Consider the following 24,700-nt stretch of genomic DNA (forward strand, 5'->3'; position numbering starts at 1 on the left):
TAACTACTTAGCTACCTACTAGCTACCTACTATCGTTAAAAAAATGATGAGTAAAAAAACCCTGCTGTGAGCTGAATAGTAGGTATCGTTACAAGTTACAACATTAGAAAACCATGATCATCATCATCAGCAACCGATAGACGTCCACGGCTAGACATAGGTCTCTTGTAGCGATTTCCACACGCCACGGTCTTGTGCCGCCTGAATTCAGCGGCTCCCTGCGACTCACCATGTCGTCCAACCATATTAGGTTCTAGACTTAATAATAGGTACTTAATAATAATAAAAAAAACCAGCCACCAGCCCTAGCTAAATGCCATATAAAAATAACACCGGTTAGTTAGAGGCTTTTCTTATAATAAGAATACTTAGGTACCTACCGAATTATTTTAACTACCTAATTAGGATTTGCACAAAGTCCTAATGTTCTTCGCAATACATACCTATCGTTTACATTCTACAATTATCTATACCTAAGCGAAATACACACACACACAGAAGAATACACAGATTTTTTTCTTACTTAGCTAACTCTCCAGACGCATTCAGAACTTATTGTCTTTGCACTTACGTATCTCGGATTGGATTTCGTCCAATTCGACAACCCCTAAGGGGTTGTAAATGATTGCTGAGAATAAATACTTGGAAAAAACATTCATTTCACAGACTGTCTTAAGTACAAATATTGCGGCTTTAGAAGTTGAATAAATCTTATATACTTACTTACTCTATAAATAGAGACCATATTTATGATTAAATTCTTACAATTCATCTGTGGATATAACGAAGTGGATAAGAAACTGTTTCAACATGAAAAATTAGTACAAAAGATAGCTTGCATGACATAGGCTACTTTTAAAGCAAAGATCAAAGAGTAACTACTGGATTTTTAAAAAACTAAATCAAATCGTAGGTCAATCAAGTGTCAAGTTAAAACATATTATAAAAGTCTCATAAAAGTTGTCTCTCGGAGAAGGTTCCATTGCGCTGGCGCGTTAAATACTTTAGTTGGTAACTTAAAAGTCTTAAAACATATATCGTAATAAAAAGAAGTCTTTCTTACTTGCTTGCATTCGCACCTCCGGGCCGAAGCGTCTGACAACTTCGACGGTCAACACAGCAGCAGCTTGGTGCAACCCATGGGCCAACATTTGGGCGATGGTCCCCGCCGCCGCCACGCCCCACCCCCATCCTCCTTCGGGGTAGTAGTGGCGGGTGAGCGTGAGCAGTTGCCGCGGGTCGAGCTTCGCCTGGCGTACGGGAGCTCCACCGCTCGCCTCGAGCACCAGCGGCAGAGACCGCGTGCGCAGCAGCGGCGCACCGCCCGACGACCAAGACTCTTCCATCAAAGCCTGCGCGCATCGTGCGCCCGCGTTGCCCGCATCACCGCACCCCAAACACAGCCCGGATCATGTCCGCTCACACATACCACCCCAATAGTAATAATCGAGATCGAATCCAATACTCAAGTTGTTGAGACTGTTAAATTTCAAGTCGCAGTACCGCTGCTCGATGTTCTCATCACTGAGTGCCGCGGGTAGATTCGAAACTACTGTTGATCGTATTAATTTTGTAGAGGGCTTCTTTCACAATTCGCTATTAAAATACAAATTAATTAGTCCCGCATTCGTCTTACGTTTTATTATCTAGCCGCTAGATGCCTAATTATTGTAGCGGAATATTCACAAGAAACGATCAAGCCAAATTTACTATTATCCACCAAAACAGACAAATCTGTATAGCACAGCGTGCAGCAATGTGATATATGAACCGCCCGCCATATGTTTAGACTATAAGCTTATGCTCACGACTTCGTCCGCGTGGACTACATAAATTTCAAACCCCCATTTAACCCACTTAGGGGTGGAATTTCGAAAAATCCTTTTTTAGTGGATCTTACAAAGATCACACTCAAATTTCATGTCTCTAGGACCAGCGGTTTAGGCTGTGCGTTAATATATAAGTCAGTCAATCAGTCAGAACTTTGAAACAGATAATATGATGTTAGTAGTAGGTAGGTAGGGCGGGCGGTGCATATCTCACTTTGCACGTTCGTTGTATCATATAGGGTTCTCTGTTTTGACGGATTATAGCGAATCAAGTTTGTTGTTCCTTGTGTATCACGGACTTGCGCAAAAAAATGCCTGCTTCTATCCAATAACTGAATATTATTTCCAGAGCGCTTATAATAATTTTGTTATTCAAAAAAAGTTTAAAGAATATGTAGTGTCGATATCAATAAGCTTGATGCTCAATTTGTTCCCAATTTTGATAGCATATTGTGAAAGTGGCCCAAATGAAACGTTCGAACTTAATATTACACGGAGCAACACCATTCGAAGAAAAAGAAAATTGGGTTTTAAGCGTGTGTAAATGACCAAATGAAACGATAGAGACTTAGATTAAATTCGTAGTCATGATTGCCCGCCGCCCCTTTCCAAAGTAAATATGGCTCTACCATCGATATGGTATCAAGAAAACTACCGAAATAAAGATTCTCTATCGACATTGATTTGACATATCTATGAGTCTAAATGTAATAACATCGTGATAAAATCTAGTACCTAGACATTGTTCTAAATCCTACGCAAACTTGAAGTTTTTTGTTTTGTTAAGCCTTTTTAAAGTTTATCTAATTTTGTTGATCAATATTATTGTCTTATTGGTTTGTTGAACACGTATCCGTCCCACTCCGCTTCAGAGGAACGCACCCTTAGGCGTGACGCACATCTGCAGAGCGGAGTGAAGTAGTAGGTAATAAATCCATACTAATATTATAAATGCGATAGTGTGTCTGTCTGTCTGTCTTTCTGTCAGTCTGTCTGCTAGCTTTTCACGGCCCAACAGTTTAACAGATTTTAATGAAATTTACAGAGTTAGCTTACATCCCGGGAAAGGACATAGGCTACTTTTATCCCAGAAAATCATAGAGTACCCACGAGATTCTAAAATGCCCATTCGTTTAACCGATTTATATGAAATTTGGTAGAGAGGTAGCTTGCATCCATAAAATTGACAAAAGCAAGTTTTTATCCGGAAAATCAAAGAGTTCCCACGGGATTTTTAAAAAACCTAGATCCACGCGGACAAAGTCGCGGGCATCCTCTAGTACAGATATATTTCTTGAAATATCTAAGACTCTAAGAAGACAGTAACATACACGAAAGTAGCTACCTATATGTATCGCGGCTCACTGTGTACATGAGTAATTTCTTGTCATATCTTTGACGAATCTTGCCTGCTCAACGTTGAGAGAATAAATTACTATTATATTTTACTCTCAGTACTCTACAGAAGAGCGGGATAAGTATTATGTTCTTAGTAATAGCCACGTGTAAGGGACCGCTCTCAAATGGTGTGGAAATACTAAGATATGCGTTGGCATAAATTCATAAGTTGACAGTAATATAAATTATTATATTGAAGTAATGACCTAATGGCGCAAAAATGCCATCTGAAATTACCTCAGTAGATAAAGCAGCAGATACACAAAATGGTTATTTGAAAAAATATACTACATAGGTACCTAGTTAGAGTATAATATCTTCTTAGGCGTATAATAAGAGTTTTCGTTTTGAATACTACTCATTGTTAAGATCAATAAGAACTCTACATAGGAAAATTTCAAAGGTCTTAACAAAAAAAACTTTAGGCGCGCGTTGTAAGTGAGAACGTCTGCTTTAACTGCGCCTAAAGTCTTTGTGGTAAGGCAGATAAGATACCTACTATTTAATAGTATATTGTTAAAATATACCTAGTACCTACCTACGCCAAAATATACCTACAAATATTTAAGTGCTTAAATCATAGTTAAGTATATTATAATATCTTGAAGCAACAAAGTAACTCGGGCCCTATCTTAAAACGAAGCAACATTTAAAATTAAGCAAGCAGAAAGAATAAGGAAGAAAGTTATATTTGAAGTTATGTGTGAGGAAAAATTGGAAATCCGAAAAATGTAGGTGCACAAGTTAAACCGTTTGCTTGGCTAAAGGAACCTAGTAAACATAGTAACCAGAGTAGGTACAAATATTTAGGAAGCTTGTTGGTTGTTCATTATTTATTGCCCTGAGTACAAGCACGTAACGTAACTAAACTAGGGTCATTTTGGAGGAAATACAAATTTCTCGCTAGATTATTATTTCCTGAGAAAGAAACTTCGTTATTATACATTTAGAAATATTTTGCTTCAGGCACAGTTTTAGGCTATAACCATATTCCCTACTAATCAGTAGGTACCCTTATTATAAATGCGAAAGTGTGTTTGTTTGTTGGTTTGTCAATCAATCACGTCGCAACGGTGCAACGCATTGACGTGATTTTTTGTATGGGTATATTAGATAAAGACCTAGAGAGTGACATAGGCTACTTTTTATCCCGGAAAATCAAAGAGTTTACACTGGATTTTTAAATCTTAAATCTAAGCGGACGAAGTTGCGGGCATCAGCTAGTGATTTAATAAAGATGAACTGTTTTTAGAGCAAAAATGGATGGTATAAAAAGGGTTCAAGGATAATTATGAAAATGTGGTTCATTTAAAAACATAGGGGTTGATAAGGTCATTAGGAGCGACGACGCAAAATGTTGACGGAATGAATAGAACATTTGCCCATTTTGCTTGATAAGCCAGAGATAGCCCAATATCGGTTAGAGTTGGCATCTCAAATACAAGAATGATGAGTAATGATCCTACATGAGTAGGTACATACATACATAATTAGACTTTGCTCAGATTTTACATAGAGGTAAAACAAGGCACAGCTAAAAGAAATTACCCTAGTGCGCTCCCCAGCGCTTTCCATAGCTGGGCATACTTCTCAATATGGCTCTGACAAATAAATAAGTAATCAATTTCTTACACGTGTTGATACAAGAAAGATGGAACTTTACAAAATCAATCTCGTTTTAAACATAAATAAAGTCTGAGAAAAGTTAAAATGCCTATATTCTACCTACTCCCAGGAAAAACCTTACGTAGTTTGGGGGAGAGACGAATATTCATCAGTTATTTATTACTAGCTGATGCCCGCGACTTCGTCCGCGTGGATTAAGGTTTTTAAAAATGCCGTGGGAGCTCTTTGATTTTCCGGGATATAAAGTAGCCTATGTCACTCTCCAGGTCTTTAACTATACCCGTGCAAAAAATCACGTCAATCGGTTGCTCCGTTGCGACGTGATTGAAGGACAAACCAACAAACCAATAAACCAACAAACAAACACACTTTCGCATTTATAATATTGTAAAACTGATTGTAAAAACATGCAGGATAATTAAAAAATATAGATCTAAATTTTACTTAGTTGCGACTTCAAGGGCTTTTTTCTAGTAGTAAAAGTGACGAAATTTTAGTCTAATTTCACAGCAAATTATTTAAAGACAATGGTAAAACAAAGTATTTTAATCAATAGACTATAAAATAAATAATACAGAATAAAGATAACAATTTACATTAATTAACTTACGTAGCATTCAATGGAGCGCATAAAGTATGACCATGAATTGATTTCTTTATTAGTCCACGCAAAAATCATTAAACTCTTGAGACTGGTTTGCAATAAATAAATATCTACGTAATGGCCTACTGCCCCACGTTACCCAATAACACAAACTGAGAAATTCTGCGTGATTTGTTCGAAGATTTATGGGTGAGTTACAAGAAAAAATGAAAACACATTGAAAACTTTACATACCTAGGTCCTAGCCACGTAGGTATACATATAAAGCAATAATCTTCTTAATAATTATGTAAAACAAAAAAGTTTTTACCGTTGTCCGTTATAGACTTTGAAACCATTAAACCGATGTGCCCCACACCGGTTTCATTAGAAAGGCAATAATGCGAAGATGACTAAGGAGGTTTTGTTTTGGCGTAGGTACTTAGTGTAGCACACGCCGGGTGTCCGCTAGTTTAAGATAAAGTTCTAATGCGATTTTAGTTTCGCTTTAAATCTTTGCAATGCGCATGGTTTATATTTTACACCCACAGAATAAGTAGCCTATATACCTACATACTAACTATGTCAGTAAAATAGATAGATAGAGTTACGACGCTAAAAGCACTGTCTATGATCTAATTACATCAGAGAGCGAACGCTAAACGGAGATCGAGCTCCGATTCTGAACTCAAAGTTCTGCGTTATTATGACGATGATATTAATACGACGATAATAGTTGGATTCCCTCCAGCACGATGGACCGACGATATAAAGAGGCTGGCGGGAAGTGGCTGGATGAGGAAGGCTGAGGACCGGGTGTGGTGGCTCTCTTTAGGGAAGACCGATGTCCAACAGTGGACGTCCACAGGCTGATGATGATGATGATGATGATGAATGGATTATATTATAGACCAAAGGTAGTGGAATCTACGTACCTATTATAATATGGACCTCATTTATGAACATATTTTAAATGCAATTATAATTTAGCCGTAATTTCCTTGAACATAATAGACTTCTTAATAGAAACGTTTATCTGATCTAGATAAAGTCCTAATTTTCACACCCACTGTCTAAAGCTAAATCCACGGCCTAAATCTATCTGGTGAAGAACAGATAAGTTACCGCCTTACCGGCCCGTCTCGTAGCGTATTTTTTCTCGTAGAGATTAATTAGGAAAACGGTTATCATGGCCATTAGCGTCACTTTTATGACGCACATTTCATTCACACTGTTATAATATAAGAAACTATATTTTTTTTTATCTGTCCTTTTGTTAGTTCCTTTCCTTCCATAAACCAAATCCTCCGCTTTAAGCACAAGTAAAAAAATAAATCCGAAAACCATGAATTTGTGGCTACATCATAAAAAAAATTAAAATGTGTTCATGAACAAAAAATCAGTAGGTATTTTCAATTTTCAAAGTAAGATAACTATACCATGTGGTGTATCATATGATAGAGGGCTTTACCTGTACATTTCAAAACAGATTTTTATTTATTTTTAAGCATAATAGCTTTTGATTTATTGTGCAAAATGTCGATAAAATACGACTGTAGTAAGGAACCCTCAGTGCGCGAGTCTGATTCGCACTTGGCCGGTTTTTTAAGTTAACAACTAGGTTCGATAATTGCAGCGAAACACATGTTTTCATTAATGATATCAACATTCCGTTATTACATTTACGTTATTTTTGCCTTGCATATTTTCAAGTGACCTGAATTGTTTTTACGAAAATTACTATCAAAACCCTTTCCTCGCTATAAAAGCATTTTATTGATATTACTAACTGTAAGAAATACGTTTTTTTTTAATCACAATTCACAACTTTGGAAGCTGGAATTACTTTAAAAAGTTTAATGTATTTTGTTCATCCTTTTGATTTTTTTTATTGTTCTTAGATATGCTCAGAATGAGAAAAGCCTGTAAAATATTTGGCGATTTTAAAGCTACGAAGTTTGGCCGGTTTATATTAAACGCACTCAGCTTATCTTTTATGATCTGTTTCACTGCAGGTACCGTATAAAGTGATCTGTTGACAACATTTTGTCGTGGGTTTCTGCGCTTTTCTGTAATTGGAACATTCAACGCCTCGGCAGCGGTATTGGAATACCTGCTTATTTTTATTCCCCGGAATTTTGATTAAAGGACCGAGTGGTTTAATCTTATTTGACTTATGCGCTATAAAGTTTCTGTAACGTCGCTTTTAATTTATATCTTTATTTATTTGAATAGAAGAGTATGTCATCACCTTTACATAAGTGATATACGAGGTGCAACATTAAAGAAAACTTTGTAATTTAAATTTAATAAAAAAAGAACCCGATAATATAATAGGCCGTTAACGTAATTTAATGTCATGTTACGAATTTGTACGTCATTTTAACGACATATAAAACCACTGTTGAATTAATTAATACGATGGTCCTGACAGTCATAAATGTCACTCTCGCGTACCCCATAACTCTCCAAAGTGTTAAAACTCCCGTGAAACATTTGGGAAGAGAAAGGAAGTAATATTTTTTCCCTTTGAACAACGCAAGTGATATATTTGAGAACATATCTGTGATTGGTATTGTATTAATTTACATTGGAGTGTTCAGTCTACGGCTATTAAAGAAAAGTACGTATTATCTAGTAAGTACTAGCGAGCCGCCCCGGCTTCGCATGGGTGCAACGTAGATACTAATGTGGTGTCATTGAGGTGTCATTGCCTCGGAAACTCTCAAATGAGAGGATTTTTTTCCGACCTAATTCACATTGTTTCAATTTCTCTAGGAATCTCTAATTTTTTGAGAATTAAACTATAGCTATAAACCTTCTTCTTAAATCACTCTATCTATTGGTGATAACCGCATTAAAATCCGTTGCGTAGTTTAAAAGATCTACGCGTTCATACATACATACAGACGCGGGAAGCGACTTTATTTTATACTATGTAGAGATAGTAAACTTATTTACATTTGATGCCCGTGACTCCATCCGCGTGGATTTAAAATTTTCATAAATCCCGTGGGGAAGTCTATGATTTTCCGGGACAAAAATAGGCTGCCATTCCTCGGATGCACTCTATCCCGTTATGTATGCACGTTATCCCTGTACCCAAAAAATTTAGTCAAAATCGATTAAACGGATGGGCCGTGAAAAGCTAGCAGACAGACACACATTTTCGCATTTTTTAGGATGTTTACGCCCTTAGGGTGTTAGTGCACTCATCCGTGATTTTACGGATCCGTCAAAAAAATACGAATCGAACGTACGTATTTGTATGAGGGCGACTTCGACGAATCACGGACACGAACCGAATACGGATGACTGCACAAACGCCCAGAGAGTGAAATAGGGGTTTGAAATTTATGTAGTTCACGCGGACGTAGTCGCGGGGATACGCTAGTCATTTATTCATATTTTTCTAACGGAAACATAATAGGTATCCAAATACCATTGATACTTTAGTAATTATTGCTTTAATAGCCTGAAAATTATTAGAATTTATTTACCTATAACCCATTTAAGATAAATACACGTGCCTCCTAAAACTGTCCCAATGTAAACAATAATTATCATCGATTTATTGTCAATGTTACCAATAAAATATAACAATTAAGACATTTCAAGATAAGATTTAATTGCATCGGTAAAACGAATAATTACAAAATGTAAAGTCATCATCATCATGAGCAAACCATTGCTGGCCACTAATAAGCACGGATCTCCACTCAGAATGAGAAGGGTTTAGGCCGTAGTCTGCCACGCTGGCCCAATGCGGATTGGCAGACTTCATAATGAGGATTTATTTTCTTTAAATCAAATTTCATCATTTTATCATCATCATGAACCCATCGCCGGCTCACTACCGAGAACGGGTCTTCTCTCAATGTGAGAAGGGTTTGGACATATTCTACCACACTGGCCTAGTGCGGATCGGCAGACTTAATACATTTTTAGAGCCTTATGGAAATTCTTTTGACATGCAAGTTTCCTCCCAGTGTTTTTCTTCACCGTTAAAGCAAGACTCCGAAAAGTCAGAGGTGTGTGCCCGGGATCGAGCCTTGTACTGTGCCCGTACACTGTTCCCTACCCCCCTACTAGCAGTCCACGACACGATCACGAGGCGATCACCATTCTAACTTTGAATATAAATCGTATAAAATAAAAGTGTATATACAGTAAGTATAGACGTATAATATTGCAAGTCGTTAAAAGGACATTATTAAGAACATTGCGCATTCAAATAGATCGCTAATTAGCGATTAGGCAGCTTTTGTGTTTTCTCGTTTTGTATATCGTAATTCGTAGAGTTAATAAGTTCAAATATTTCTAAATATCAAATTGTGTGCGATCTACTTGCTTGCCAGATACAGGGCTGCCATGTGTTTCATAAGTCCCGCAAAGTGCTAATGCGCGTGGCCGCCATTTTAGTGACGTCTGCACTGGACCAAAGTGTCGAGCAACCAGTACTGTTGGCAAAACTGTCGGTATAGTACGCGTATCGTGTTTTGAATAAATTTATAAATTATTATAATTATTATTCCAAAAAAAATTTAAAAAGGCCTGTGTATCACCGGCTTAAGGCTAATTTCATACGTACAACTAGCTGATACTCACGGCTTCGTCAACCTGGATTTAGCTTTTTAAAAATGCAGTAGGAACTCTTTTATTTCCTTGGAGAAAAAGTAGTCTATGTCTATGTCACTTTCTAAGTCTAAAAAACCGATCAAGGCTCGCGCAATGAGGGTTCCGTACTACAGTCGTATTTTGTCGACATTTTGCAGGACAATTCAAAAACTATGATACATAAAAATAAATAAAAATCTGTTTTAGAATGCACAGGTGAAGACCTTTCATATGATACCCCACTTGATATAGTTAACTCACTTAGAAAATTGAAAATACAATTATTAGTTCATGACCACAATTTAACTTTTTTTGTGTGATCTAACCCTAAATTCACGGTTTTCAGATTTTCCCCCAAATGTCAACTATAAGATCTAACTACCTGCCAAATTTCATGATTCTAGGTCAACGGGAAGTACCCTGTAGGTTTCTTGACAGACAGACAGACAGACAACAAAGTGATCCTATAAGGGTTCCGTTTTTCCTTTTGAGGTACGGAACCCTAAAAATCATGTCGATCCGCTGCTCCGTTGCGACGTGATTGAAGGACAAGCCAACAAACACACTTTCGCATTTATAATAATAATATGAGTAGGTAGTGATTCACTCTATCAGAGAATAATATTATTATATTCGTACTTTATTCCTTCAATAAACAGGTCCTTTCTATTCTATTTAATGTTATAGAGCAAAGTAGCTAATGTTTCCTGTAATTCTATTCAAGAGCGGTGACATAATAATTATTGTGGTTCATATTTGCGTCAACGATCCTCTAGAGATGATCGAAAGCGACGTGGTTCCACAGAGATGCGTTTTACAAAACATGCATCTAGGTCATACAGATATTTCTCTATTAGATGCATGCTGGATATTGTGATCACATGTGACAGGATTGAGATCGGTCGAGTGTATGACATTTAATTTTGTTCCTATGACGTCGCAACTATACTATTATATCACTATGTCATACTATCCAATAAGTTATAAAGGCTGGGAAAATATTTAACAATTATAACATTTTAATTAATAAAAGCGGTAAAGTGCGAGTCAGACTCGGACTCCCCCGATCTAGTTATGCACTTTAATTTTATTTCGACTACCCCATTTCGATTTGTTTGCAATTATCATAATAATAAAATAAGTAATATTTTTTAATTTCTACTTACTACTACTACTTAAATTTTTCCTTTAGCATCAGTAGATTGTTATTGAAATCAGCAGATATGACAGACGGGCTTAGTTAGTCGCACCATACGGGATTCTTTTTTTTACAATTTTGGTACAGAACCCTAACAAACGGATAATTTGGTATGGCTGTATTATGTATAATTATACCATATCATAAAAATATATTTATCTATGCGAGAAAACACTAAGTATAAAGTTGTTTGTAAAATAAAAAAACGGAATAAACCGCTAAGTACCTAATGTAATGAACAAAACTGAATTAAAAATCATCCAGAGGACTAAAATGCAGTTCTATTATAAAGCGATTTATTTACTACGTAGTAGGTTACCTACCCAGTTTAATAGTAGGTTGATAGATATTTCTTAAAATTAAACAAGTTTTATTTTATTACGATATTGATAAATGAGATATGAAATTGTGTTGAAAAAGTGAAGTTAACAGTAATTAATATGTCAAAACCATGTCAAAACCTCAAATTAGGCAAAAGCAAGTCATGCTTAAATATTGCGTTCATGTCTTTAAAACTGACGTTAATGGCTTTAATAATCATCTTTATTTCAGATATTACATCCATTTTATTAGTAATAAAATTAATTGCTAATGACTATGTTAGTAAGTAGGCTCTTTTATGCACCATTTTATTTATTTAGGAATCTACCACCCATGAGACACTGAGCGTGCATGTGCAAACCAACCCAGTGTCTCATAAATGGATTATCTAGTTTTTCAGATAAGGTTTTCAGAATACCGTTGGAACTACCTCGGATTCTGCTCATCACTGAAGCTGCTCTTTTTCTCATGATTGCATAAAAATCGTCGGTATGAACATCAGCGACGCACTGCAGATTTGGTACCTAGTCTTATATTTTTAGCCCCCTATATTACATGTTGATACCCATGAGAAACTAAATTAAAAACAGACATCAGTCATCTTTATCGTTTGTTGCACATCATTATGGAACAATCTCAAGAGGTTCATTGCGATTTGCTGCAAATCTGAACTCTTTATGTTACGTTGTCTTAGCACTAATTCACGCAGAAACAAGAAATAAAAAATCTGTCAAGTGCGAGTTCTACATGAACTGAGGCTGTATCCAAAAGCTGAATGAAACCAGTTTGACATACCTACAAAGATTGTTGATGGACAATTGACGCTTTTTTATCATAAAAGAATCGAGAACTAAAAAGATACCCAATAAGAATCTAATAAGACAGATAATGCAATTTCATTGTTAAGATTCCGTACCTGAAGTGTGCCAACGGGACCTTATTACTAAGCCTACGCCGTCCGTCCGTCTGTCTGTCTGTCTTTTGGGTTTCTCACGGTACGGAACTCTTCCTGTGTGAATCCAACTCGCACTTGACGTTTTTTGCAATTCCATTCATAAAATGAACTTTGAAAACTTCTTCAATATTATATTATCATGTCACTTCAAGAATAAAAGTTTCCCGAACTGAATGACGTAAAGTAATCTCATATGTCTAAAGATTTAGGAGATTCGTTGACGAGTCAATCAGATAAATGCCTTCATAAGCCTGGGAGATTGGATGGCGGACTTTTGTCTTCGAGTTATTTTAAAAGCGTCACTCCTTTTGTATCAATCTATCTATTCTAAAAGGAGATAGTTTTATTGACTGACTACATCAAAGTGTAACTCAAACTACTGGGTCTAGAAAGTTAAGATATTGCCAAAGAATTTTTAAGCACTGATACCTACCCAGTTTCTAAGTACTTAAATAAAGCCTAAGCAGGCAGTTAGATGGCTATAACCAAGTTTATAAGTGGCAGGTGTTCTTGAAAAGCAAAGATTTGCAAAATCGTGGAGATGTTTATTTTTTTAATGCGATTATTGTTTTTATTTAGATAAACACATCTTTGGTTAACACTACAGAATTGCGTAAAAATACTTATTTAAAGAGTTAGTTACTTAGGTACTTGTTTTAGTAGATAGTTTTGTAATATTATATACCTACTGGCTACTTTTAATAAATAAACATTTAAATAAATTTATTTGAAGCAATAAATTAGCGATTTTTCCTTACTAAAGACTACACAATAGGCATTACTTGAGGCAAAGAACAGAAAAAAGAGCTTTAAGCTTCCGGTGTTCCTATAGATACACTGGCATCATCTAATCCAGCTTGAATGCAAGTTTACCGACCTAAGTTCCTAGTGTAGGGTTACCATACACTGATTTAAGACCGCAAGACAATCAGTTTTAGAAAAGTGACAAGAAATCATTCGAGATTTTTTTAAATGTCATATTTAAGTTAATTGTATGTCAAAGAGTAGCAATCCTAATAATATTATAGGTAAATGTGAAAGTGTGGATGTTTGGATGTTTGTTGCAAAAACTACTGGACGGATTTGGAATGGAGATAGATTATACCCTGGATTAACACATAGGCTACTTTTTAACCCCGAAAATCAAAGAGTTCCCGCGGGATTTTGAAAAATGTAAATCCACGCCGACAATGTCGCGGGCATCAGCTAGTACATATATAAAGCTACTCTTACATTGTAGATATCAATTTAAAAAAATATATTCAAGCAGTTTGTTTTAACTGCAAACTATGAAAAAAAGAACTGATTGTATGGTCGGATATGAAAGGATGAGATTGAGTTGAATTTTAAGAGGTAAGACATTTTTCATAGAAATCTACTTTGTCCAATTTGCATTTAGGTAGCAGCGTGTAGGTAGGTAGATACTGTAATGTGCAAGCAGCATCTTTAAGGTGACGCAGGACGCTCGACCGAAATTGGCAGCGCACGTGGGTATGTTGTTTGCTTTTCACTTGACATTGTATGAGAAAGTTGAGAGGCACGATGATTTTCATTGAAATCAAGCGCGCGAAAAGGGTTTAGGAAAAGTATTTTTGAGAAAAAACTGCTGAATTTATGTTTGCAAAGTAAAGTTATTTCAACTAATGAATAAATAAACAACGTCTAATGATAAATTGTTTTAGAATTTTCATATCCCTAATCTTATTTATTTACGCCCAAAGTTGTCATTAATTTAGTGTTAAAATAGGAATCTTTTGAGCCTCGTAACTTTTAAATCAATATTTTTTTCAATATTTTATATATCAATAAACCTAGATAATGACGAGATAAATCGATATAATTCTTAGTTTCGTGCGTACAATATCGAATATTGTTGTATTTTCCCTCCTACGTTTGTATGGAGAAAGCACCGAACTGAGCTACCTTAATAGCAATGTCTAGCTAGTTACAAATGGAAAGAGGATCATAATAAAGTTGAAATTTTGTTTGCCAGTTGTCACTCAACTCTCAAGTTCGATATAGCTTCAAAGACAAATGGTTTTTCAATGGACAAAAACTTGTAAGTAAGTATATCCCACAAATGCCTCGTCATCTGGCAACCTTACACGGCACTCAATCAATCTTGCTGCTCTAAAACGTCCAAACTTCGAGGCTACAGCATTATTCTCTACGGTACATACATAAAGGCTTGGTCATCCACAACGCGCGATGGGAGAGGCTTCTGATGTTGTAAAATGTAATACAAGGGACTGTAAGAAGACATGTAGACATGAAGAGGTGAACACGTAGAATCACGCTGTTGTAGCGGCGTGGTCTTGCCCGATGTTGTTTCTCTGTCTGTTGTCCCCATCACAGGGAAGAAATATGAAATTTGGATAATGCGGTGGCTATGGGAGATAATATTACCTATTATCTCCCAAAGGTGTAAAAAATCTTACGTCATAAAGTATAAAGTGTAATTTTTATATTTTCTTCGGAATAGTATTAGAAATCACATCATGCATTGCCAGACACAGTGTAGTGGGCCAGGCACCCTTATACTTTAATAAATTGTTAAAACTTTAAGGGTGTCTGGCAGGGGGTTGCCACGATACTAAGTGTCTGGCAATGCATAATACTATTCCGAAGAAAATATGAAAAATTAGTAGAATCTCTACTTGCATTGTAAAAATCTGTATTAAGTATGTAGAATTTCCAGCATAAAAAATTGTATAAAATCTGTTTTGTTTGTATAAAATTTATATTTAACACTGGCGCATTATTCTTTCTTTGCGGTTTTTGCGGCCGTGGACAGATAACTAACAGAAAAAGGATAGCGCCCCCTACTCTCTGTAAAATATTGAACTCATTTTAAATGCCGCCATGCTAATTCGTATTATTCTGTATGAATAAGTAAAGAGTCGTGAAAATCTGTATACATACAGACAAATCTGTTTATTGGGCAACATTGCCTTTACTTTCGCGCGCTTTATTTCATCCAGTTCTTTGTATTTCAATTTTTACACATACGCGCACGTAGAAGTGAAGATAATAATGTTCTGCCATGCAATTGCCATCTCGCGCAGCTGCGTTGCCTTCGCTTTGTATAGGTCCAAGCCTTTATTATCGTATACCTAGTACTTCTTATACATATCAGGTTATATTCATACCGATAAGCCATGGACCACAAGTGTTTTGAATGTGGTGAATTTAAATTCATGTTTAGAAGTTATACGTTAACGCAACAGATTTAAATCCAATTAAAAACCTGGTTACGAATTATCCACTTATTACCAGTGCTTATTACGTGTTTATTACTAATATTTGCTAAGTACCAGATGTTTTTGCGGCATGTAAATCGGACAAGTCGATAATTTAAGCGTTTATTGCTTATCATTTTAAAAGGCATATTAAGTAATGCATATTAATATTTCAATATCGTTTAAACATTCCCAATGTGACAGCTTGTTTTGAATACTTGGACTATATAAGCTACATCAATAATTGTGATTAAATTTTAATTTACAGCAAGCTTTCAAGGAGTTGATATCGTAGATATCGAAATATCAATGTATTTTTCCTATTTCATTGCGGAGATTTTTTAAAATGATTGACCAATTGGATTTTTAGATTGTTAGGATTTTTGAATAGCCAAAGTAGGCTGCCCACCCGCTGATTTTTCTTTTGCGTTGCAAATTTTTAAATTTTGTGTTGGAAACACAGCTAATACCTACTTACTAAGGCGATACCTTTTCTCGTACTGATTCAATCGCGTCGATGCTAATTCAAGGCATCTCAGTGTACTGTCAGGACGAATCGAACATAGCTTCATTTATCAAAGTCATTGCAGCTATTTGAACAAAGAGACGATGAATCAGTATCTTTCTACAATGCTTTATAGAGAGAGAGAGCCAGCGCATGCCAGACCTTCGTTATTTAATAAAAAGCTGAAAGTTAATAAATGTGTAAGATTTTTTACACATTTATTACCTGTTACCTCTCAAAGCCACCGTGATCTGAAGGGCTTCCCTTGTGCATTCTAAAACAGATTTTTATTTATTTTTATGCATCATAGTTTTTGAATTATCGTGCAAAATTCCGAAAAAATACGACTGTAGTACGGAACCCTCGTCGCGCGAGCCTGACTCGCACTTGGCCGGTTTTTTTTTTTTTTTTTAAAGACGTACCTACCTATAGTTGGTCCCATTTATAACAATAACGCGCACTGATGTTTCACTACACGTCTGCGCGACATCAATCTCAGGCTACTTTACCACTTCTAGTATACAAATTATTCTAAATTCTTTGGTTCCTACTTTCAAAGTCGGATTGCGATTAATTAAGTAGGGTAAATATAATTTTTTTTTTAAATGCAGATCTTATAACTTCATAAAAGTACTATGTATATTGTATATGCTATGTTTTGACATAAATTGGATCTCTGTTGTATGAACCGGTTGATGGACATTGTACACCATAAAAAAGCGTACCCATACATGATACAACGAGGTATCCCTCTGCGCCCAACTTGCGAACAACTTGGCGGTTATTATAATTGATATTTACTTTACTGCTTTTGGTACTTAAGGAAGTTGAACTTTACGAAATTTAAGTGCGAACGGTTTTCGAGATTTGTACTTTCGAATTTTGTATGCACTCACGCTAAAGTGGTTTATGATGTTTAACAATGAATATCTACCTATAATTAAAAAAACCGGCCAAGTGCGAGTCAGGCTCGCACACTGAGGGTTCCGTACTACAGTCGTATTTTTTCGACATTTTGCACGATAATTCAAAAACTATGATGCATAAAAATAAATAAAAATCTTAGCATTTAAACTACCGTGAGTGATTTCCATTCTAAATAATATCTGTCCCGGCTGTACTCACGTGTGTAGTCGACGTTAGCCCGACTAGTTTCGAACCCATACGGGGTCCTTTTTCAAGGGAGTCAAAACCGCGGCGCGTGCGCGAACGGACTCCCTTGAAAAAGGATGTATGGGTTCGAAACTAGTCGGGCTAACGTCGACTACACACGTGAGTACAGCCGGGACAGATATTATTTAGAAATAAAAATCTGTTTTAGAATGCACAGGTACAGCCCTTTCATATGATACCCCACTTGATATAGTTATCTTACTTCGAATATTAAAAACCTTATTATTAGTTCATGACCACAATTTAATTTTTTTGTGTGATCTAACCCTAAATTCACGGTTTTCAGATTTTTTCCCTAAAGCCAGCTATAAGACCCACCTACCTGCCAAATTTCATGGTTCTAGGTCAACGGGAAGTACCCTGTAGGTTTCTTGACAGACAGACAGACAGACAGACAACAAAGTGATCCTATAAGGGTTCCGTTTTTCCTTTTGAGGTACGGAACCCTACAAAGGGTTAAAGAACCTCAATAATCGTACCTAGTTGAATGGTTGAGGCGGACTGAAATCCGAAAGATTGTAGATAAGCAAAACCTACCTACCCACTGTAGTGTACGTCAATACTTACATACATTTTAATTCCCCCCTTATTAGTAGGTATAAGGTTTGTTTTCGGTAAAAAAATTGGTAAGTATATTTTTCTCAGTGCAATCCAATAATAGGTTTCATTATCAATCAGAAAATTGATCTATTCAGTAACCTTAAAAGTAAAGAATAAGTAGATACAGAAAGCTGATGTTCCAGAACATCAGCTTTCTGTATAGTCTACTTATACTTAGTTTTAATTTGCAATCTTTAACATAACATCCAAGGTCCTGGATGTTTTTCCTCTGTGGTTAGGTATGTCAAAGATTGCAAATGGCACAAGTTACAGTTTGAAATACTTCTCAACACTCCCGACTTACGATTATTGCGCCCTATAAATGATATAAAACTTTATGCGAATCCCATAGCACTTGTTAACGATAGATAAAAGTAACATCGTTAACGACGAATAAAAGTATCCTCGAAAGTGGAGTAGGTAGCAGTTATTGTAAAGTGACCCCTGTCTTATGTACATTAAACATCGCCTTCACAACGTGGGTATGTTACTAGTATCATATTATGTCCATTTTATAAATCTTTATTGATAGTTTAGGATTGTCTTAGTTAATAAACCTGCATGAAAACAATTAAAGAGCATTTAGAAAAAAATGCGACGGCAAAACTGTAGGCATCTTGCGTCTACTCTATACTTTGTTACATAAAGTTTCAAGAAAGTACTTTTTGAAATGTAAAAGTTCAACAACTAGAAAGTTTTTGGACAAGTTTCATGCATTAAAGTAACAAAGTAAAGCTTTCCTAAAGTAAACTACTAGCCGCCCCGGCCTGGCTCGGGTGGAATTTCTAAAAGTCTTTCTTAGAGAGGGTCTACGTTATAGAGAAAGCCTACATGCAAAATCTCTGTGTATAGCTGTAGACCCATGTTGATATGTCAATCATTCAGTTACTGCTTTTCTATCATCAATCAATATATATATATATATATATATATATACTTATAATATATATATACTTATAATAAAACTGTAACAGGTCAAATTCTGTACATTGAAGATATTTTGAAATTTTTTTTTCGAGGGCACTCTATAATCGATACTGAACCCAAAACTGTAATTTTTTTCATTTTTGTCTGTCTGTCTGTCTGTCTGTATCACGGCCGCGCATCACGCTGAAACTACTGAATGGATTGCAATGAAACTTGGTACGATTTGAGGTCATACTATGAGGAAGAATATAGGATACTTTTTATCCCGAAATTCAGCATGGTTCCCGTAGGAGAGGGGACGAAAGTTAAAATGTATACTGAGTTGTAATTCATTAACGCGTAGTCCGATTTCATTCATTCTTTTTTTGTTAGAAAGGGGATATTTTAAAGATTGTTCCTTAAATATTTCAAGGTCATCGGTTTTTAACCGACTGTCAAAAAGGAGGTGGTTCTTTTTTCTACATAGATTTTTTCGAGGTTTCTGGACCGATTTGCAAATTTTTTTTTAAATCAACAAAAAAAGTTTACGTCGTGGTCACATAAAAAAATCTGGATTCAACTCCTTAATCCTGATGCTGCAGGGTTACTGCCCGCCTGGGTTATCAAGATTCAGGAAGTGTTCATAGTGAATTCATATTGTAGGTACCAAGCAACGACTTTATTCTCAGACTTCAAGTCTCAACTCCTCAACCCTGATGATGTAGGGTACAGCACTCCTAAACTATAATGTTTCAGGAACTGCGGATGATGCAAAATTATTTTAGGTACCAAGCATAGGCTACATCACTGAACTTCGGATCCTAACTCCTCAATCCTGATGCTGCAAAGTACTGAAGTCCTAAATCGTGGGGATTTTAGAATTTCTGATAGTGAATTGATATTTTAAAAAAATTAAAAAATTTGAATCGACTGTTAGGCGAAACGAAGTTCGCAGGGTCAGCTAGTACCTAATATTATCTCGACTGTGAACTGGCAACATGTCCTATCCCTTTTGATGATTTCAATTCAATTTCGTACTTCGCAGTGTAACAGGTTTTTTTTTAAAAGCACGGAGGTACGGACTATTCAATTTTTTTTTTAATAATATAACTATGCCTGTGTGTATATATGTCTGGCATAATAATATGCCAGACATATATACTATAATATACCTATTCACTATTTAGCTGAAGGAAGTTTTTCTTTATCCTCTAAAGTTGTACCTACCGGTTGCCAGTTCATAGTCGTGAATATTGTATTATTAAAGTAAATTAATAATTTATCGCAGTTTAATTAGGTACGGTATTCTTAGGCCAGTATAAACTGTAAGAATTTATTTTAAAACTATATCATTAAAGCGTGGAGAATCGGTACTGATTGTTAATGATATTGTCTCTCCTTTTATAAAGCATTTAATTAAGACCTGACTTGGCACGCGCGTTCGTTGAATTTCTTTTTTTGTTTTGGAGCATTGCATTGGTGATTGGCTGTGAGAAGTTTACATTATAGATCGCTAATTAATTTGAAATTGATTCGACATGTATGTAGGGATTTAGACTCGTTTATTTTAATTTGCATTTATTTAATTTTATTAAGTCCTCAAATCGGTCATCAAAGTATCAAACTATTATCTCATTTGTCGTGTTTTCTTTTACTTTATTTGTACTTAGTGTTGATTTGAAACATAAGAATTAGGAATCACTTTGCAATGGGTACCTTGTGATAGTAGTCTCGAATATACAAATATGTAGCATAATTATTCGTTGGATACTAGTAGGTAAAGAAAACCAACTAAGTTACACTTTTATTTATGTCGTATTTTAAAAGCTTTCTAAACTAGAGCTTTTTGATTGCAAAGGTGCATTAGTAGGTATTATTGTAGGAAAAATAGTAGGTAAATACCCATAGATAAATATTATAGGTACATGTAGAATTTTTAAGAAGTAAATAAATGATTAGTTTGCAAGTTGTACGACGTCGTGATGGGAGTGGACGTTATGACCTACAAGTTGATGGAGGTTAAAAAATATTACTTACGAAATTAATTTTAATTATGTACCTACTCGTTTATTTAATGATCTCTTGGAAGCGATGGTTTGAGCGAATGTAGAGACAAGTTTCGAGTTTGATACCCGGTAGAGTAAATTTTTGAATGTCAGTAGTTTAATTTTTTAATACGTAGTTGCTTATCTAAATGGAAGCGAGGTAAGTGTGACAATTATAATATTTACGTCGACTGAAACTGAATGAGTACTTTTCACAGATCGAACCTAAGTAAAAGCGGTGCTATCAAGCCTTTCCGTTCAGGACGGTGTCCTGAAGTAAGCAGCTAGAGACCTCCTAAACAACTTTGATCATTATTTTCAATCGGGTCTTATTTTGGTACAAGCCTTACTAACCACACATCTTAGTTTCATTATCAGCATCATCATCATCATGATCAACCCATCGCCGGCTCACTACAGAGCATGGGTCTCCTCAAAGAGTGAGAGGGGTTTTGGCCATAGTCTACCACGCTGGGCAAGTGCGGATTGGCATGTTAGAATAGTTAACGATAAACTTGGAAACTTTTTGTCCTTAACAACAAATATTAGTAAACAATAAAATAAATAAATATCGGTTTGTAGTAAACCCGCCAAACCGCTTGGTGTTTCAGTTCAGCTTAGGAAGGAAGTGCGATAATAACTATTGATGCTAATATTAAAAATTCATTCATTCATTTTACTCATTGAAAATCATCATCAAGCGTGAATTTCAGAATGGAGATTTCTGTTAATATTCACAACTGAAAATGTGCCCCGCAACAGTGACATTTTGTGCAACAAACGTGCAACGAAAAACGATTAGCTGAAAGCTTTTTGACTTTTGAGGCTGAAGTTTTCACTAAAATTGCACATCAAATGTGAGTTATTTTAGAAAAGAGATTCTTGTTAATTATGAGTATTTTCATAATTGGAAATTCGACCCTGGATATCTGTTTTGCGTTAGGCTTTAGGTAGGTACTTATACGCAACTTGTTTTATAAATTAAATTTATAAAAAGATCAACGTGAACTAGGTACCTATAACATTTCCATTTAGCTTTAGTTGCTAAGTGAAAATGTCATACCTAGTTTACACTTTATACTAGGTAGGTACCAAAAGTTTAAAATGATCAAAGTTGTAATTATTTTAAATTATAAATGTTTTGGTGGCTGTCACATCCTTTTATAATGAAACTAAAAGTTTCGGATTTAAATTAATTAACAAAGCATTTAGGTATTAGTTAAAATTATGTAGCTTCTAAGTTTTATTTTATCCCCTATTCACCATCAACCCATTGCCGCACATTGCCGGCTCATTACTGAGAACGGGTCTCCTCTCAGAAGGATTTTGGCACCACACTGGGTGAGCGCGGTGGAGTATACGTACTCCGCCGCTCTGGCCCAGTGCGGACTGGCAGATTTCACACACTTTTGAGAATATGATGGAAAACTTTCAGGCATGCAGGTTTCTTCACGCCATGATGTTTTCCTTCACCGTTAAAGCAAGTGATATTAATCGTTTAAAACACAGATAACTCCGAAAAGAGGTGCATGCTCGGGATCGAACCCCCGACCCCCCGTATAAGAGGCCGACGTTTAACAACGCGGTTATCATCGCTTTTTAGACACAAAGTTACACAGTCATACCCTATTAAGTTTTACTTAAACTTGATACCCGGTATTAATTTTGTTCGATGGCAGAGCATAGGTTTTATCTTAATCAATAAATAATGAAATATCTGAGATTGTCCTCAATAATAAAGTACGTACAGTACAGCCGAATCTGTATCGATGACTCATACATAATATATATGTTTTAAATAAAATATGTTAGTGTTAAGTAACAAAATAAGTGAACGGTGTGCTCCTATGCAATATGTACACACGTGCTCGAATATCATGATCTATCATAGAGGCGGCACGGTCTTTAGACCGGACCTCGGCCCAGAGCCATATGTTGCTGACTTACACACCAACTACAAAAAGGGCACTCTGCACTACAAATAACCACTACATAACCCTCTAAATGCAATAAAGATGAATAAGGAAAGTTTCAAATTGTAATTGAAAGTATTCGTCTAAGTACGCGGACTTCATGGAAGTTGTAAAGCCGGCGTTTGCGGTATAGAGCGCGCGACCGCAACGCTTTGGTGTGGAGCTTACACTGATTTTTTATCGAAGGCATCGCTGCTAGCCCGTCGCGTGCTCCACATTCGACGACCGGTGTGAACGCGGCACGCTGCATGACTATTATCCGCCCTTGCGAATCGTAACCATACCAACAAGCGCAACTTACAAAGTCGTCGTCTTTCACACCTAGTTGCATTACTACACTTACCTGCCGAACTACGTGATCAACTATTACTGTTACACAATAATGTGTACCGAATACCGATACATACAATATTCGATCTTATTAGTACTGGCGCTTTCTTATTTGGCAGAGAAATTAGCCAAGCGTGTCCATGCCATACCAGTCTCGACGCTGATGATCTTACATGAAAGTGGTATAAGGCTAGCTTAAGTATTACAGTTCATAACAGGTAATAGATATTGAAGGTGATTAATTGTATCCTTTGACTTAAATTTATTGCGGTTTGTATTGCAAAATATATAATTATGAGAATTTAAGTCATTGAAAACAAAAAGCCTTTAAGCTTAGTGCCCACTACCAACAAAACTTGCAGACTCGCAGAAAGTCAACTTCTGCATTTCATCAACATCATCATTATCAGCATCATCAACCAATAGACGTCCACTGCTGGACACAGGTCTCTTGTAGGGAGTTCCACACGCCACGGGCTTGCGCCGCCTCAATTCAGCGGCTCCCTGCGACTCGTCTGAAGTCGTCTGGTCTGGTCACCTACTGGTGAGTCTTCTAACGCTGCGCCTACTGGTGCGAGGAAACCATTCTACCACCTTGTGACCCCAACATGTGTCAGTTTTTCGAACTATGTGCCCTGCCCATTGCCACTTCAGCTTCGCAACCCGTTGAGCTATGTCGGTTACACTAGTTCTCCTACAGATCTCCTTATTTCTGATTTGACATTGGCATGTATCGTGCACTAAAACTTGCAGAATTTGACATTGAAATAACAATGACAGCTGACTTCTGCAAGTTTGATTGCTAGTGGGCACTATTAGGTCCCCCCCCCCCAATCTTAGTCAAAACACTTATGCACCTTCACGTCTTATTTTGGACCCCAACCTTATTGTCTGTAATAATAATAATTGTCGGTAAAATATCTCACTCAATAGGCCGAATTGATATATTAAATCCGAAAGGCTGTAGGTACCTATAAGTACCGTCAATTCTTACTTGCACAACCTCCATCATGTATCTATTGAGAATCACCAAAGATTCACCTTGGTAGGTACGGTCGCTCACTAAAATGGGTTAAATGCACATTTTTGGTCATTTACATATTGTATTATGTGTCGTGTTAGCTTGTAAGTGTTGGTCAATACATGGTCGGTATTAACCAACAGAAACTCAAAAAAATTATACAGTTAAAATATCTTAAAAGAACTTTATTCTTCAGATCGTCTGCAATTTTATTGGAGTTTTAATTAATTTGTCCGAATCTTGGAATTCGTATCTACTGATTCAGGAAATTATGTGAGTGCTCACATTTCACAAAATTTTCAACGTCATTTTCTAATTTCAGAAGGAAATCTTATCAGAATAATGTTTCAGATTAAACATGTTGAAACTATATCATTCCGT

General features: G+C 36.1%; 1 protein-coding gene across 8 annotated transcripts in view; it reads right to left on the reverse strand.

Annotated features, from left to right (window-relative positions):
• The window catches only part of LOC117986592 (monocarboxylate transporter 10-like), a 155,350-nt gene that overhangs the window by 25,833 nt on the left and 104,817 nt on the right, over positions 1 to 24,700 (reverse strand). The window contains exons 1-2 of one of the 8 annotated variants that reach the window (XM_069501815.1): positions 23,137 to 23,214; positions 1,064 to 1,596 (exon numbers count right to left, since the gene is read on the reverse strand). The exons of 1 other annotated variant lie outside the window; for it this stretch is intronic. In XM_069501815.1, the coding sequence (XP_069357916.1) occupies positions 1,064 to 1,346 (283 nt within the window). In that variant the 5' untranslated portion in view covers positions 1,347 to 1,596; positions 23,137 to 23,214. 6 more of the 8 variants (XM_069501817.1, XM_069501818.1, XM_069501812.1 and 3 more) reach the window with 6 other exon arrangements.

The sequence above is a fragment of the Maniola hyperantus genome, chromosome 11 (genome assembly GCF_902806685.2).
Source record: "Maniola hyperantus chromosome 11, iAphHyp1.2, whole genome shotgun sequence".
NCBI classification, from domain to species: Eukaryota; Metazoa; Arthropoda; class Insecta; order Lepidoptera; family Nymphalidae; genus Maniola; species Maniola hyperantus.